We start from the raw sequence: 14,495 nt of genomic DNA, 5'->3' as shown, positions 1-14,495 counted from the left end.
AAGACTGCAACCCCGAGGCGCCGGCGGGGGAGGACTTCCGCCCCTGCTGGCCGCCCTCCAGCCTGGCCTTCCGCGCGGACAGCGAAGAGGCCTGCGGGGCCGAGAAGGCCCCCGCGCCCAGCGAGGCGCGGCCCCCGGAGGAGGCGTCCCTAGAACTGCCCCTGGCAGTGTGACCGGCTGCGACCCCGCCTCGCTCCCGCTCCCTATTTATTCCCCTATTTTATCTAACGCCATTTCAAAACAAAACTGTAGAAGCAGCTGCTGCTCCCATGTTATTTTATTGGGGTCTCTGGGGAATGGGTGGGACAGGCTCGTTTGTATAAGTATTTTTTAAAGGGAAACAGTACTGAGACCAGCCCCAGATGGACCTGGGGGTAGTCTTGGGCAGAGAAGGCTGCCTAGGGCTGAATACTGAGCTTTCTGGGCCTTCGGAACAAAGAACCGGGCTCTCGCAGGAGGAGCTGGGTAGTTCAAGCCGCTATTTATGCAGGGACCAGAACGCGAGAGTTTGGACAGCACGGCAAAGCCCCCTCCTCTCCCGAGCTCCAGGCCGGTACAAGTTCCTTGTTCTCAGTGGTTACTCCGACCTCCCGTGCTGGTGTGCCACGATCCTACGATTGGAAACGTCACCTGGTGGAGTCACCTGGTGGAATCGAGAGAGGAGCGGGGTGGAAGGGTCTCTGCTGTACAAGCCTCCGGGGCTTAGCAAAGTGTGACCTGCCTTCCTCTGGCCCCCATTTGGTAAATAAGTTAATATTTGACATGTTTGGTGTTCTCTGACCTGTTCCCCACACTGGGGATTCCTGGTCTGTAACTTGAATTGTCTCTGATTTTACATGTTCTTAGGTACTAAGAGTTAGACTTGTCTTTCTTCCCCTCCATCCTTTTTCCTTTGAAGACGCGTCTGGGGATGTGGCATGAGAGCCTGACAGGTCTGCCCACATCTGACACTAGCGCTGTCAGGCCCCTTAAGGCTGGGGCGTACCCATCCCGCAGGAGGCCCTGTGTCCAAAGGAGGCAGCAGGAGTGGGCTGCTGTCTGGAGAGGTGACTTGATTTGCGCCATGCTTGCTTTCTCACCCAGAGTTTTTTCCCTCTTTGGGAGATCTGAGCTTTAATGGGATGGAGGATGTGGCGATCTGAGGTCACCGACTAGTTTTGTTCTTTTTTCCTGTGTCTGCCCTCATGGTCCTTCTTGGATATACAGGGTAAGAGTTCTTACACGATTCCAGTCCAAGCCCAAGAACTGCACGTGTTGACTGGACCCTTCCATCATGATGATACATAAACACTGGAAGCCAAGCCAATTCTTAATGCCCCGTACAGCTCCCAGGTTCCAAGGGATTCGAGTTCTGACTATAACCTCGGAGGGCCATAGAACGGAATTCAAAGTCAGTTCAATTCAGTTCTCACCTCTGTCAGGGGGATACGGTTCCTGTTCATTCTATGGTCTGAGATCTGCCCCACAGAACACCACTGATTTCTTTTTATTAGCAAAGTTATCTTTGTTTTAAAGCGGAGGTAGGAGGAAGCAAAACACTACTCTTCCCCAGCGTCCTTCAAACCAGGCTTCACTCTGGTCTGGTTTATTAACCAGGAAGGAAAAAGCGAGCAACTTTTCCATTGTCGGGGAGATAACTGTTGCAGTGTGTCTTGCTCATAAAGCCTCTTCTCATGGAATGTTCAGGCCCTGGTGTCCTAAAGCAACCTTCATGTGTGTCGCGGCAGCATTTCACCTGTAAAGTCTCTACACTCTGAGCCTGAGAGGCCTTTTACTTACACAGATACATTCTGGGACCCATTCTGCCTTTCTGATTCATTCCTGGGTTTACTTGGTTTTCTGTTTGGAGGGGAGTTCTGAAAGACACAGGTTCTTTACTTTCCCCTTCCCCTGACCTCCCAGAAGACAGCTGTGAGATCTAGACGCTATCCAGAACCAAGCTGCACTCCCCTACCTTAGACCGGTACCCGCAAACATAAGACCGAAGCTTAGCTGGGAACTTGGCTCTACGGAGAAAAGGAACTTCTTGAAAGTCTGTGTTGGGAGGGGAAGGTGAGCTCTACACCCCACCTCCGCAGGAAGGCTTCAGCTTAATTAGGACGTGGATTCCAGGAAGGTATACATTAGCCTTTGGGATCAAACCAGGAATTTGAATCGTAATGAACTCAATGCCAATCCATAAGATATTTGATACTTCTGAAAAACTGCAGTTTCTTATCTAAGTTCATTAACTCCACAATTTTGACTCACACTCATCCCAAACTTCCGAATGCAAAATATTAACACTTAGCATTAACTCTTGTCAAGCAAAGGGCCTTTTCTACAACCTAGTCCATCTCACTTATGGTGCTACCTGAGTGGGACAGAATTCTAGCTCACGGTTGCTAGGAAAGCTAGGCCTTGATCATAGAAGCAGATAGCTTCAGTCCCACTCAGTCTAGGCCTAGGGAGAAAAAACGACTCTTATTACCGCAGCCCTTATTATTTTCCAATTTACTTTCTCACATACTGTACACAGGTAGTATTTTTCAATGTGAATCCAAAGCTTGTCTGGTTCTCTGAAAACAATTTTTTTTTTTGCCTTTTAGGTTCTTTACATTGTGATAATGCTGTATTTAAAGAGAATATTTAAATGTAATATTAAAGAAATATTCAAAAGAATGGTGTGTTACCCTTTATCTTGGAAGGCCATGATTCAGTTACTTGTTGGAGAAAGGATGCTTCTCCAGCTTTGTATGTGAAACTAATTAGGTCAGTTCAGAATTAATGTTAACAATAGAAACGTTTTGTGATGGAAAAATAGAATATTCTCTTGGGAGCACTGCGAGCTGGACATGCTCCACGTGCCCCTACGCATTTCTTCCACTGACATGGGCCTTGCTCTGCCTGGTTAGATCTTTGCTCTGCAGCCCTACTCTTGGACCCGTTTTCTCATCCCATTAACTTACATGTGTGAAATTCTCTACTCCTAATTACCACCTTAAAGTGTCCAGCAAGAAGATCAACTTCATATTGGTTCTTTCAAAACTTCCATCAGAAGGTTAAATCCCTGCTAGGTGGGTTATGGCAGTCATGTAAAAGGAGACTTAGTAAAATGATTAGAGTATGCGTAAGTAATGTCCATACTCAGGCAGTCTTTACTTGGGTTTACAAATGGTGCTTCATGCAGCCACAATAAGTTATTACAGAACTATAGGTCACTGAGGCACACACATACAAAAGCTAAACCTGACTTACTAGCTCAATGCAGACCCCTCCTGGTCTCCCCAGGCTAGGCAGTAATTAGTACCTTAAGGGCTTGATCCATGGCCCAGAGAAGGCAGCCACTGCCAGTTACAGTCATCACTGCAACGCAGTGGTAGCAGAGTTGAAGATCCTCAGGTGCTGTGTCCAGCCCAGAAATGAAGACGACAGGGAAGGCTGTAAATACTGGGGAAGGGTCGAGAGACAAATGTCCTTCCTCTTTCCATTAGAATGTTCCCATAAATCATTCATTTTTAAAAAAGTGTTCAAAGGATTTGAAAAGGAAAGGGAGTGGTCAGCCCATCCCGGCGAGAGGACCAAAAAAAAAAACAAAATCCCCGTTTTGGTCATACAGAAAGGATTGGGAAGCACTGCAGACTGGTGTAAGTGCTCCAGTCTAAGTGGTGCTTTCTTGGCATCCACAAATTCCTTAGCACAAGAACATGGTGGTAGACGAGTCCTAGCCAACAAGAATCCCACCTGGGGTGGAAGCCGACTTCCCAGAACTAGACACATCATGGCAAGAGCCCAAGACAGAGCTGCCGCCAGCTCCGGCTCATCATTAGGGAGACAGGACACCTCCCGTGGTCCACGCCTGGAAGAAGCGGTTTGTTTTAGTCCCAGCCATGAGGGGAACGTCTGTAGTTCCCACATGGGCACTGTGCTGTGAAGCCCATGGCACCGCCATTCTGCCTCCCATGCATCAGTACACACAAGACTCTGCTGACAAGGGCTGTTTGGTCCCACACGGCGATGCTACGTGACTGCAGGATGTGCCATCCACTCTGGCTCCCTCAGCGCCCTGTCCCGAGGTAGTTGGTGGAAAGCAGGACCACGCTGTGCAGCAAGAGGGACAGCTCGGCTTCTGAAAACACCATGAACGTTAGTGGCTTGGCTGGGGAACAGCTCGCCTTCTCATTGACAGGATATGGGGCTTGAGGCAAAGCAGAAAGCCCAGTACAGGGAGGGATGGCATGAAGCGGGTATTCAAGTTCCCTTTGCGTTCAGCCCCCGCAAGCGTGCTTTCCCTTCCTTCCACTAGAAAGTCAGATCAACGCACCCTCTATTTCTTTATTTTCCCCTGACTTTTTTGTTGCTCTTTTTGTGTGTATTTATCTTAGAGCTTCCTCTATTTCTTGATGCTCATGTGATGGCAGGAGAAAACTGAAAGACGACAATGGTCCTAAACACCACTGTCACCTTAGAATTCTTCTGACACAAGCTGGTGCTCTAGGGACAGGTCTCAGATTCAAGATTAGTAGGCCTACCCTGACATCCAAAGGTCTAGAAAACACCAAGACCTGGGCAAAGGTTCTAAATGGGACTGACGGGCCTAATATCCACCCTTGGGTACTTTCTGTTTAGCCAGCAGGGTTTCTGTTTTAGGTTTGAATGACTTTAGACCAGTCTTCTCAACTGGGACAATTCTGCTCCTCTCCCCAGCCCCTGGGGACATTTGGCAATGTCTGGAGACATTTCTGGCTGACAGGACTGGGGGTGAAGGGGCGCTGCCAATATATAGTGGGTATAGGTGAGGGATATTGCTAAATAACCTGTAAAGCATGCGATAGCCCCCCACAAGCAAGTGCCAAGGGTGAGACACTGCTTCAAATTAGCAAGGGTTCACTCTTGTGGCTCACGGCACCCCCCCATCTTATACGCTCGACTCATGACCAGCCTAGGCATGGAGCAGGCATGTGAGCTGTGCCCCTTCAATTAAATATATGTGTTAGACAAGGGTCTCACAGTACTCAACTCCAAGAAAACCTCAGAATAAAATACGAAACCAGCTTGGATTTTAGAGGCATAACCATAGCAACTTGTCTTACCTTTCAGGCTGCAGGAAATCTGCAGCCATTCTCCCAGCCAAGTCCGACACCTGTCTTCAGTAATATGGGTAGAATCCAGGCCACGAAGATAACAAGCCTAAGGCACTCAGAAGAGAAATGGTCCTTAAACATCACAGAGTGAACGTGCCAAGGAAGCGGAAATCCACAATAATTCTAACTCTTCTTTAAATGAGTTACAGCCTCAACCCTGCAAGAAACCTTTCCCCATGGCAACTGGACTAGTGATGGACAAGATGACAAGCAAAGAGGCCCCTATAATCTAAAGCAGTAGGTCTAAAGTGCAGCATTCCTGGTTTTTCTTTTTTTGAGTTAGGGTCTCACTCTCTTGCCCAGGCTGGAATGCAGTGGCACAATCATGGCTCACCGCAGCCTCAACCTTCTAAGCTCAAGCAATTCTTCTGTCTCAGCTTCCTGAGTAGCTTGGACTATAGGTGCACGCCACCAGGCCCAGCTAATTTTTTTTCTTTTCTGTAGAGACAAGGTCTTGCTATGGTGCCCAGGCTGGTCTCGAACTCCTGGGCTCAAGCAATTCTCCGGCTTCAGTCTCCCAAAGTGTTGGGACTACAGGCATGAGCCACTGCACATGGCTGTTCTTGGTTTCTGAAGAGCCAGATATATATAAAAGAAATATAAATCAAAATTACTGTGGGTAATTCCTTCCCCCTAGTTAAATTTGTTGAGGAAAAAAATATAGAAACAAGAAGAGAAAATAAAGATTGGATTCTGATACAACAAACAAGACAAGAAACCCCTGCAGGCTTCCAGCCTGCCTCTGAGCTCCAAAACCCACCAAGGGTTGAGGGTTGATGTCATAATTGAGCTCTTACCGATTTTACTTCCTGAGCAGTCAGCTGGCCAATCCCCAGCTTCACCAAAGCCCCGTCTAGTTGGTGAATTACAGCGATACGAGTCTTCAAACGATGTCTCAATAAGGGAGGAGGCAGGTACGGGGTGAGAAGCATAGCCCGGCTCAAGGCTTTCTATGATACAACCACAGAGGAGGAGAAAAGCAGACAGTATGACCGCAAGCAGAGATCTGCAGCAAGGTGAGGCTGTGGACGAGAGAAGGGCTCAGAGTGCTCACCATGTGCACAGCCTGGAGGTGGTTCAAGCCCAGAGGATGGTCAGAGAAACACTCTCGCAGTGCCAGGATGTCAGGTGCTGCCGGGTGGGTGCTGCGTTGCATCTTGGGAGAGATAAGAGATTGGCGGGCGTTAGGAAGGTCCTGACTAGCCCTCCTCCCTAGCTTCGGTGCACACTGGGTCTAACGAGATTCCCGGTTTGTAGAAAGGGTTGACTGGAGGAATACCTTGGCACACAGATCTGTCAGATGCCACCGGAGTCCTGCATCAGAAATGAGAGGAATGGCCTTTTCTAAGTAACTAACAATTTCTGGGTGGGACTGCTTCCGGAGACCGTGATAGACATCTAAGAAATCAATTTGTTGTTTTGGTGTCCAGAAATGCTGGACCAGTAGTTGCCTAGGAAACAAGTACCTGAAAGGAAAAAGCATCACAAAGTCACCTGCTGAAACTGGCATCTTTCAAAGTGAGTTAAGAAGGCATTTGGCAGACACAAACACTAGGAAGAGAGGAGAAGCTATTTTCCTACCTCAATGTTCTTTGTCTTAAATGAGTCTGAGACCAAGCTTTAAGGATACACTGAAGCACAATATCAAGCAACATTACTGAAATGTGCTGAGACAGGAAGGAGCCATAGAATAGCCTGGCTGGCAGCAATCAGATAAACTGACTCCTTTTGAACTAAAGCATGGAAAAAACTCATTTTGGACAGACCAAGCTGGGCACTCTATGTGATGTTGACAGCCCAACTGTAGCACAGTCCCTATGTGCTAAAGGCAATCGATTCATTGTTTTGGGGGTTTTTTTGGGAGGGGATCAGGGTCTCATTCTGTCACCTATGGTGGAGTACAGTGGCATGATCACAGCTCACCACAGCCTCAACCTCCTGGCCTCAGGCAATCCTTCTGCGTCAGTCTCCCGAGTAGCTGGAACTACAGGTATGCACCACCATGCTCAGCTAATTTTTTGATTTTTTGTAGCGTTGAGGTCTCGTTATATTGCCCAGGCTGGTCTTGAACACCTGGGCTCAAGTGATCCTCTCACCCTGGCTTCCCAAAGTGCTGGGATTACAGGTGTGAGGCCGATTTGTTTTACCCAGCCTGATTTGTTTTTTAATTCATTTACCCACATGTGGTGGTTTTAAAACCATAGTTCTCTGATATTGGCCACAAATTCTCTATTCTTTTTTTTTTTCCAATCTAGGTGATTAAATCAACCAATAAAATACAGCAGAAGTGAGTCTATATGACCTCTAAGACATTTTATAAAAGGTCACACAGATTCTTATTTACTGGAAATATCACTCTTGGAGCCCTGCAACGCCATGTAGGAAGTTCCACTACCCTGAGGCCACCATGCTGGAGAGGCCACAGATGGGCACTCTGATTGACAGTTCCGGTATTCCAACCATCCTTGCTAAGTTACTAGACATAAGAGTGACCTTGGACCCTTCAGACTAGTCCATTCAGCAGTTAATTGTCACTGAGAGACCTCTTTCAAAACCATATAGAAAAGAAAAATAAGCTGGGTGCAGTGGCTCACGCCTGTAATCCCAGCACTTCGGGAGGTAGAGCCAAGAGGACTGCTTGAACCCAGGGGTTCGAGACCAGTCTCTGTAATAAATCAAAAAATTAAACAGGCATGGTGGCACCCACCTGGAATTCCAGTTACTTGGAAGGCTGAGGCAGAAGGATCACCTGAGCCCAGCAGGTTGAGGCTGCGGTGGCCGTGAGCGTGCCATTGCGCTCCAGCCTGGGAGACAGGGTGAGACTCTGTCTCGAAGAAAAAAGAAAAGAAAAATAAATCATGTTCCTGAGCCTTGCCCAAATTCTTGACCCACAAAGTCATGAAAATGGTGGTTATTCTATGCTATTAAGTTTTGAGGTTGTTTGTTTTATAGCAATAGGTAACCGAAATGACATGCAAGGTCACTTTAGAAATGTCACTTTTGGATACAGAGTAACAAAAATGTGTTATCAGAATATGAGATGCAATTTTCTCCTGAAGAAAAAAATTCATCCCAAATGGCTATGGCGTTCAGGGAGTGGGTTGCTGCCTCAAGGGCTGAGGGAGAAGGTCATGATCTTATTTCCCATGACCCGGGGCAGCTAAGAGACAGGGAAAGTCAAGGCCACCTACACCTACAGCTGTGCTGAGTCCCGGGAACTGAAGTCCTACTGAGAGGCGTTTATGAACCTTGGGATAAAGAGAAGAATATTGGAGCAGGAAGTGTGATAACCTCACCTGGCTTCTGAAATGAAAAGTTCTGTGTAAAGTAATTTTTAACTAAAAAAAAGAAACAACATATCTTCAAGATATTGGGGAGACAAAAGTCTGTACTCACATTAGCAAGAAGACCAGGTAGTTGGCAAAGGGTGGAATGGAAATGATACCTAGGAAAAGACACTTGATGACATCTTGGCGGAACTAAGCAGAAATAAACACAGATGTGGTTTTAACTCAAGTAAGTTCTTCATACAACAGACAATCCCTCCACCCCACTGTGCAGTAAACTTCTACTACAGCCCATGAGAAAGACCCAGTTTATTTCTATCTGATCTAGATTCTAAGTTTCTTGAGGATAGAACCTCTGATTTGTTCACTTTTATATCCAAAATACAATGTCTAGTACAGGGCCTGACACGATACCAAATCCTCAGTGAATTCTTTCTGATCTGCAGAATGGGTCCTACATTCTTTCTTTCTTTCTTTTTTGTTGGAGTCTCACTCTGTCGTCCAGGTTGGAGGGCAGTGGCACACTCATAGCCACCACAGCCTTGCACGGCTGGCCTCAGATGATCCTTCTACCTCAACCTTCCAAGTAGCTGGAACTACAGTCAGGCATCACCACACCCGGCTAATTTTTTGATTTATTATAGAGTCAAGGTCTCGCCAAGTTGCTCAGGCTGGTCTCAAACTCCCGGACTCAGGCAATGCTCTTGTCTCTACCTCTCAAAGTGCTGGGATTACAGGCATGAGCCACTCACTGCACATGGCTAGATTTTTTTTTTTGAGTCAGAGTCTTTCTCAACCAGGCTGGAGTGCAGTGGCACGATCCTGGATACTGAAACCTTGACCTCCTGGGTTCAGGTGATCCTTTCACCTCAGCCTCCTGAGTAGCTGGGACTACAGACACGTGCCATCATGCCTAGCTAATTTTTTTAATTTTATATATTTATATTTTATTATTGCTTTTTTAAACTGTAATTTTATTTTATTTTATTTTAGAGTTGGAGTCTCACTCTGTCACCCAGACTGGAGTGCAGTGGCCGCTCCCGGCCACCACAGCCTCGACCTGCTGGGCTCCGGTGATCCTTCCGCCTCAGCCTTCCGAGTAGCCGGAATTACAGGCGCGCGCTACCATGCCCAGCTAATTTTTTGATTTATTGTACAGATGCAGTCTCACCTGCCCAGGCGGGTCTCGAACTCGTGGGCTCAGGCAATCCACTCACCTCAGCCTCCCAAAGACGCGGGATTACAGGCTGAGCCACCAAGCCTGGCTTATATTTATAAAAATATATATATACTTATTTATAAAAATATATAATTATGTTATATAAATATATATAAATATATATTTATTAAAAAAATTTTTTATGTAGACACAAGGTCTTACTATGTTGCCTCAGCTAGTCTCAAGTGATCCTCCTGCCTTGGACTCCCAAAGTGCTGAAATCGCAGGCATGAGCCACTGCACCTGGCCAAATTTTTATATATTCAGAAACTAACTGAATTTTAGTGTTTACAGCTTTTATTCAAAAAGTGTGTCAGAAACTATGGGGCTCTGCCAGGAGGGTTACAACTTGAATAAACTCAATTCTTACACATAATCTGATGCCCTCATTCAGTTCAATACTTTGGTCTCATGGCAAAGGGCCAAAACTTGGTCAGTGGTGAACAAGGTTCAACATGATTACCTCACTGTGAACTTCTAGGCATCCACCCTCAGCTCATACCTGTCTCAAATGCTCCATCTCTCGATATGGAAGTTGATGAAACTTTAGATTGTTCTTCCACATATTTGTCTTGATTCTTCTAGCCTTTTTGGCATCAGCCCATAGCATCTGCAATCCTGCCTCATTGAAGTGGAAGACAGAGTGTGATATTATCCCAGGGTGAATCTAACCCAGCTTTCTACCCTGTGTCCACACACTCGCATACCCTCTTGCCCCTCCCCAACACTACTATATATAAACGCTTTATGTATACATTTTCTTGGCTTTTATCTTTTTTGCCATTGTGCACACCACATATATCAAAGCTTTAAACTAGGTCACTTGAAACTGTCATGGGGCCAGCCCAAATCCCTTTTCTCATTCTTTTATCCCCCAGTACGTCCCCTCTCTTCCAGCTATGCTGGGCTTCTGTGATTTGCTGTGGAATGGTCTTCTGTTTCATTACTTTTTTTTTTTTTTTGAGTTGGAGTCTCATTCTGCTGCCCAGGCTGGAGTGCAGTGACACGCTCACGGCCACCACAGCCTCAACCTGCTGGGTTCAGGTGCTCCTTCCGCCTCAGCCTTCCAAGTAGCCGGAACTACAGGCACAAGTCACCACACCCAGCTAAGATTTTGATTTATTATAGAGACAAGGTTTCACCAAGTTGCCCAGGCTGGTCTTGAACCCATGAGCTTAGACAATCCTCTCACCTCGGCCTCCCAAAGTTCTAAGATTAAAGGCGTGAACCACTGCGCCCAGCCTTCATTACCCACTCTTGTTTGAAACCAAGTTCAGACAACCTCAGGATGTCTTGTTCATTTAACCCTATATTCTCTCTAGCCAGATGCTAATTGATTTCTTTTCTAGAACAGTTTTATGAGTAGTATAATCCAACATATCCCTATGGTTGCAACTTTTTTTTTAAAGAGACAGTTTTGCTCTCATGCCCAGGCTGGAGTGCAGTGGCATGATGATCACACCCCACTGTAGCCTCGACCTCCTGGGCTTAAAGCCATCTTCTTGCTTCAGCCTCCTGAGTAGCTGGGACAATAAGGAGCATGCCACCACACCCAGCTGGTTAATTTATTTATTAATATTAGGGAAATGTGAAATAGATCCAACTTTTCTGCTAAAGAGGAGGGAGGGGACAGGTAGTCCATTTCTGCTCTCTCTGTATATATACATAATTGTGTGTGTGTGTATACACACACATACACACATATACACACACATACATATATAATTTTTTTTAGTAGATATGGAATCCCACCATGTTGCCCCAGGCTGGTCTCAAACTCCTGGCCTCAAGTGATCCTCCCACCTCAGACTTCCAAAGCAGTAAGATTACAGCGTGAGCCAGCAAGCCTGCCCTAGGATTGCATGTTTAATCTTCCTTCTATGAAAATTCCTAACACTTATCTAGGACTATAGTTTTAAAAATGCTTTTATATTTATGTATGAAATAATATGAAGACTATATTGGATTCAAAATAATACAGAAGGCAAGTGTCTAATAAGACTGGTGAGCTGAGCTGATAATTGTTGAAGTGAGGTGAGTACCTGGAAGTTCACTCTACTATTCTCTCTACCTTTACATATGTTTAAAAATTTCCATAATAAAAGGTTCAGAAAACAAACAAACCAATATGCTTTCAGACCCTTTTCTCATTTGATCCCAGTTATCAACCTGAGGGCAGCCAAAGCAACCATTTTAATCTCTACTTTACAGATACATAATTTTTCAAGTCCATGAAGCTAGTACTAATTATGACATTCAGAGATGACAATGTGGTATTTTATTACAACTGGTGTTAGGATTAAAGTACAGACTCTAATAATATGAACAGCTAACATTTACTGGGCACTTACTATGGATCAGACCCTGGTTCTAAATACTTTACATGTATTGATTTACTTAATCTTCACAACCATGTGGTCAATAGGTAGGTTCTATTACTCCCATTTTATAGATGAGCACACCAAGGGACAGAGAGGGTAAGTAACCAGTCCAATCACACAGCCCGTAAGTGATAAGCTGGGATTTTAATCAGGCAATCTGGCTCCAGTAGACACTTGACAGTATATATTTCATCTCCTGGTAACTAGCAGATCTCTCATTTGAACTAAGACATTCAGAAACCAGTATACATAGTGCTATTTCCAGTACAGCATGCTGCCTAATAGAGATTCGTGACAAGCATTAGACGATATTTTTTCTATGGGCAAGTCAACCGATCAATCACAGAAAAGATCTGTATAGCTATAGATTTCCGCTCTTGAGCAAGTGCATGGTTAAGAAAAGCACAAGAATATACCTATATTCTCCTCCCTCCCCCTTGTTGTCGTCAAAAGTCGTCTCATAACATCTTTCTAGAAACATGCTCGAGAAGTGCTGATTCGTAAGAATTAGTTTAATGCTCAAGTATCCATAAAACAGAAGATATCCCTGCTCACACCCCCATGAGCAGAACCTGCAAATGATCTTACTTACTATAACTCTATGACCTTGTCCAAGAGCTGATTCAGGGATTTCTATTTTAGCTTTGTTTTTACCTTTCATGAAGGTTGTGTACAGGACATAGAAGCGGGGGAAATGACGACCCAAGAAACGATGATATTTCACATTAATCACTTTTGTCTTGGTCACCACATAAGAGATCAAGCTCTTCACATCTGCCTTTGGAGAAAGGTGTAGCTTTGAAGACCTACAAGGAAGATCAAAGACACTATCTGGGAACCAGTCCCAGAAGCTTCCTCACACCTGGAGTGCCTAATGAAAAATACAAGTCGCAAAGAATGTTTGCCAAGACTTGAAGCTTCTCAAATCCAAGGAAGATCGTGGGGTCGAGGAGAGATTTGCAATCAGACTGAGAAAGATACAGGCAGATGCCAGGCAGGAAGGGAAGCCGGGGAGTGGTGTGAGCCTGGAGAGATCGCAAAGCCTGTGAGACAATCTGAATCGCAGGCTAAGGCCAGAGAGAGGCGGGATCGAGACAGCAGCGGCAAAACCTGAGCCGAAAAAGGGAGGCTGGAAGGAGAGCTCAGGACACGCAGGAAATCAGACAATATGGGGCACTGACAGTAGAGTGGCTCAGGAAGCCAGGCCACTAGCGGGGATCGGAGTGCGAATCCCGAACCGAAGAATAAAAATCCCGGAGCCAAGGCGTGGACGCCTAAGAATTAAAGCATGCAAGCAGGGCTGAGACATTGGAAGGGCCTGGCTGTCAAAAATGCTTTTCTCTCTCCAGGCCCTCACCGAGGGGGGCCCCAAGCCAGGCCAGAGCGACCAGGGTGCAGCCTCCGGGTGACAAAAGGTCCAAGGGTGACCGCCGAACCCCACAGAGCAGCTCGAGCACAGCAAGCCCTGGAGAGCGCCATCTTCACACCCAAGGGAGGGGGGAGAGAGGATGTCGTCTTCGGGTCAAAGTTTGTGCGCCGCGTTTGGCCGACGACGCATGCGCCTTTCCCGAGCGCTGATTGGTAGCCAGAGCCCGCTTGCCCCCGCACAGGCCAGAAGAGGGATGGACTCGAAGACTAAGTGCGGAAGGAGGACCAGGATTGGACACAGCAGTACTTCCTCGTTTAAAGGCGCCGGAAACGGGCTGTCCCCGAGGAAGCTGGGGCTTATGCCCATGGTGAGGGTTAGCGTTACCGAGGACAGGCTCTCCTTGAGGAGCCTAGTGACTCTCTGCAGTTCCCTAGGGCTTCCCAGCACCGCGCTTGACCTCTGCCTATACCCGGGCTGTCGGGGCCTTGACTGTTGGGTACGAGATGTCAATTTGGCAGTGCCCGGGGTCACTGCGCCTCCTGGGGACTGGGAGGACCCGCGGCGCCCTCTTATGGTGGCGACCGGAATAGGTCGGCAACTGTCCACTTGACAGTCTGGCGACGAAGGTTGGAGACCGCCGGGCAGCCTAAGTACGCCTCTTTCTTTCCTTTTTTCTTTCTCTCTCTCTCCTCTTTCTTTTCTTTCTTTCTCCCTCTCTCTCCTCTTTTCTTTTTTTCTTTTTCTCTCTCTTTCTCCCTCCCCCCTTTTTTTGTCATTTCCTTAACTAGATGTATGGGAAAATGTCTTTCATGAAGGGCCTACTGAAGAAAGCCAAGTTCGGTCTTAAATGTTACTTTTCTGGGAGGCTTTCTCTGACCCTCCCCACCCCCATCTAAAGTAGGCAGTGCCTGCAAAAAAGGATACACTTTTCACACTAGTAATTTCTTTATAGAACTCACCACTTATGTTGTTTATAGGTTTGTTTTCTTGATTGACAGGCTCCCTGGACTGGGACGGAGGGCAAGCCTTTTCTCTGCCTTATTCATTGCTTTACCACTAGGTGCCATACTTAACGCAGTTAGTGCTCAGTACACTTTTTTTTTTTTTTTTTTTTTT

The 14,495-nt window shown here is 46.4% G+C and overlaps 2 protein-coding genes across 6 annotated transcripts in view; one reads left to right on the top strand and one right to left on the bottom strand.

Annotated features, from left to right (window-relative positions):
• The window catches only part of CSRNP2 (cysteine and serine rich nuclear protein 2), a 12,590-nt gene extending 12,417 nt beyond the window's left edge, over window positions 1-173 (top strand). The window contains exon 6 of the mRNA XM_008074122.2: window positions 4-173. Within this exon, the coding sequence (XP_008072313.1) occupies window positions 4-173 (170 nt within the window). The remainder of the gene's footprint in view (window positions 1-3) is intronic.
• A 2,941-nt stretch (window positions 174-3,114) lies between these two features.
• On the bottom strand, window positions 3,115-13,534 carry LETMD1 (LETM1 domain containing 1). 5 transcript variants are annotated; one of them, XM_021707031.1, is made up of 9 exons: window positions 13,368-13,534; window positions 12,665-12,837; window positions 10,132-10,247; window positions 8,520-8,602; window positions 6,403-6,589; window positions 6,178-6,279; window positions 5,921-6,073; window positions 5,073-5,169; window positions 3,115-4,108 (listed from the first exon to the last, which is right to left on the bottom strand). In XM_021707031.1, exons 1-9 carry the CDS (start codon window positions 13,487-13,489, stop codon window positions 4,038-4,040), a joined length of 1,104 nt encoding a protein of 367 aa, XP_021562706.1. In that variant the 5' UTR covers window positions 13,490-13,534; the 3' UTR covers window positions 3,115-4,037. The 5 variants fall into 5 exon arrangements, with proteins under 5 accessions (XP_021562706.1, XP_008072292.1, XP_021562707.1 ...); XM_008074101.2 differs by having other exon boundaries at window positions 12,665-12,816; XM_021707032.1 differs by lacking the exon at window positions 5,073-5,169.
• Window positions 13,535-14,495: the final 961 nt, after the last annotated feature.

Source organism: Carlito syrichta, unplaced genomic scaffold (genome assembly GCF_000164805.1).
Source record: "Carlito syrichta isolate Samal-C Ts95f unplaced genomic scaffold, Tarsius_syrichta-2.0.1 Scaffold316302, whole genome shotgun sequence".
In the NCBI taxonomy this organism is placed as follows: domain Eukaryota; kingdom Metazoa; phylum Chordata; class Mammalia; order Primates; family Tarsiidae; genus Carlito; species Carlito syrichta.
Note: the sequence above shows the minus strand (reverse complement) of the source record. Positions and strands in the feature narration are given on the sequence as shown.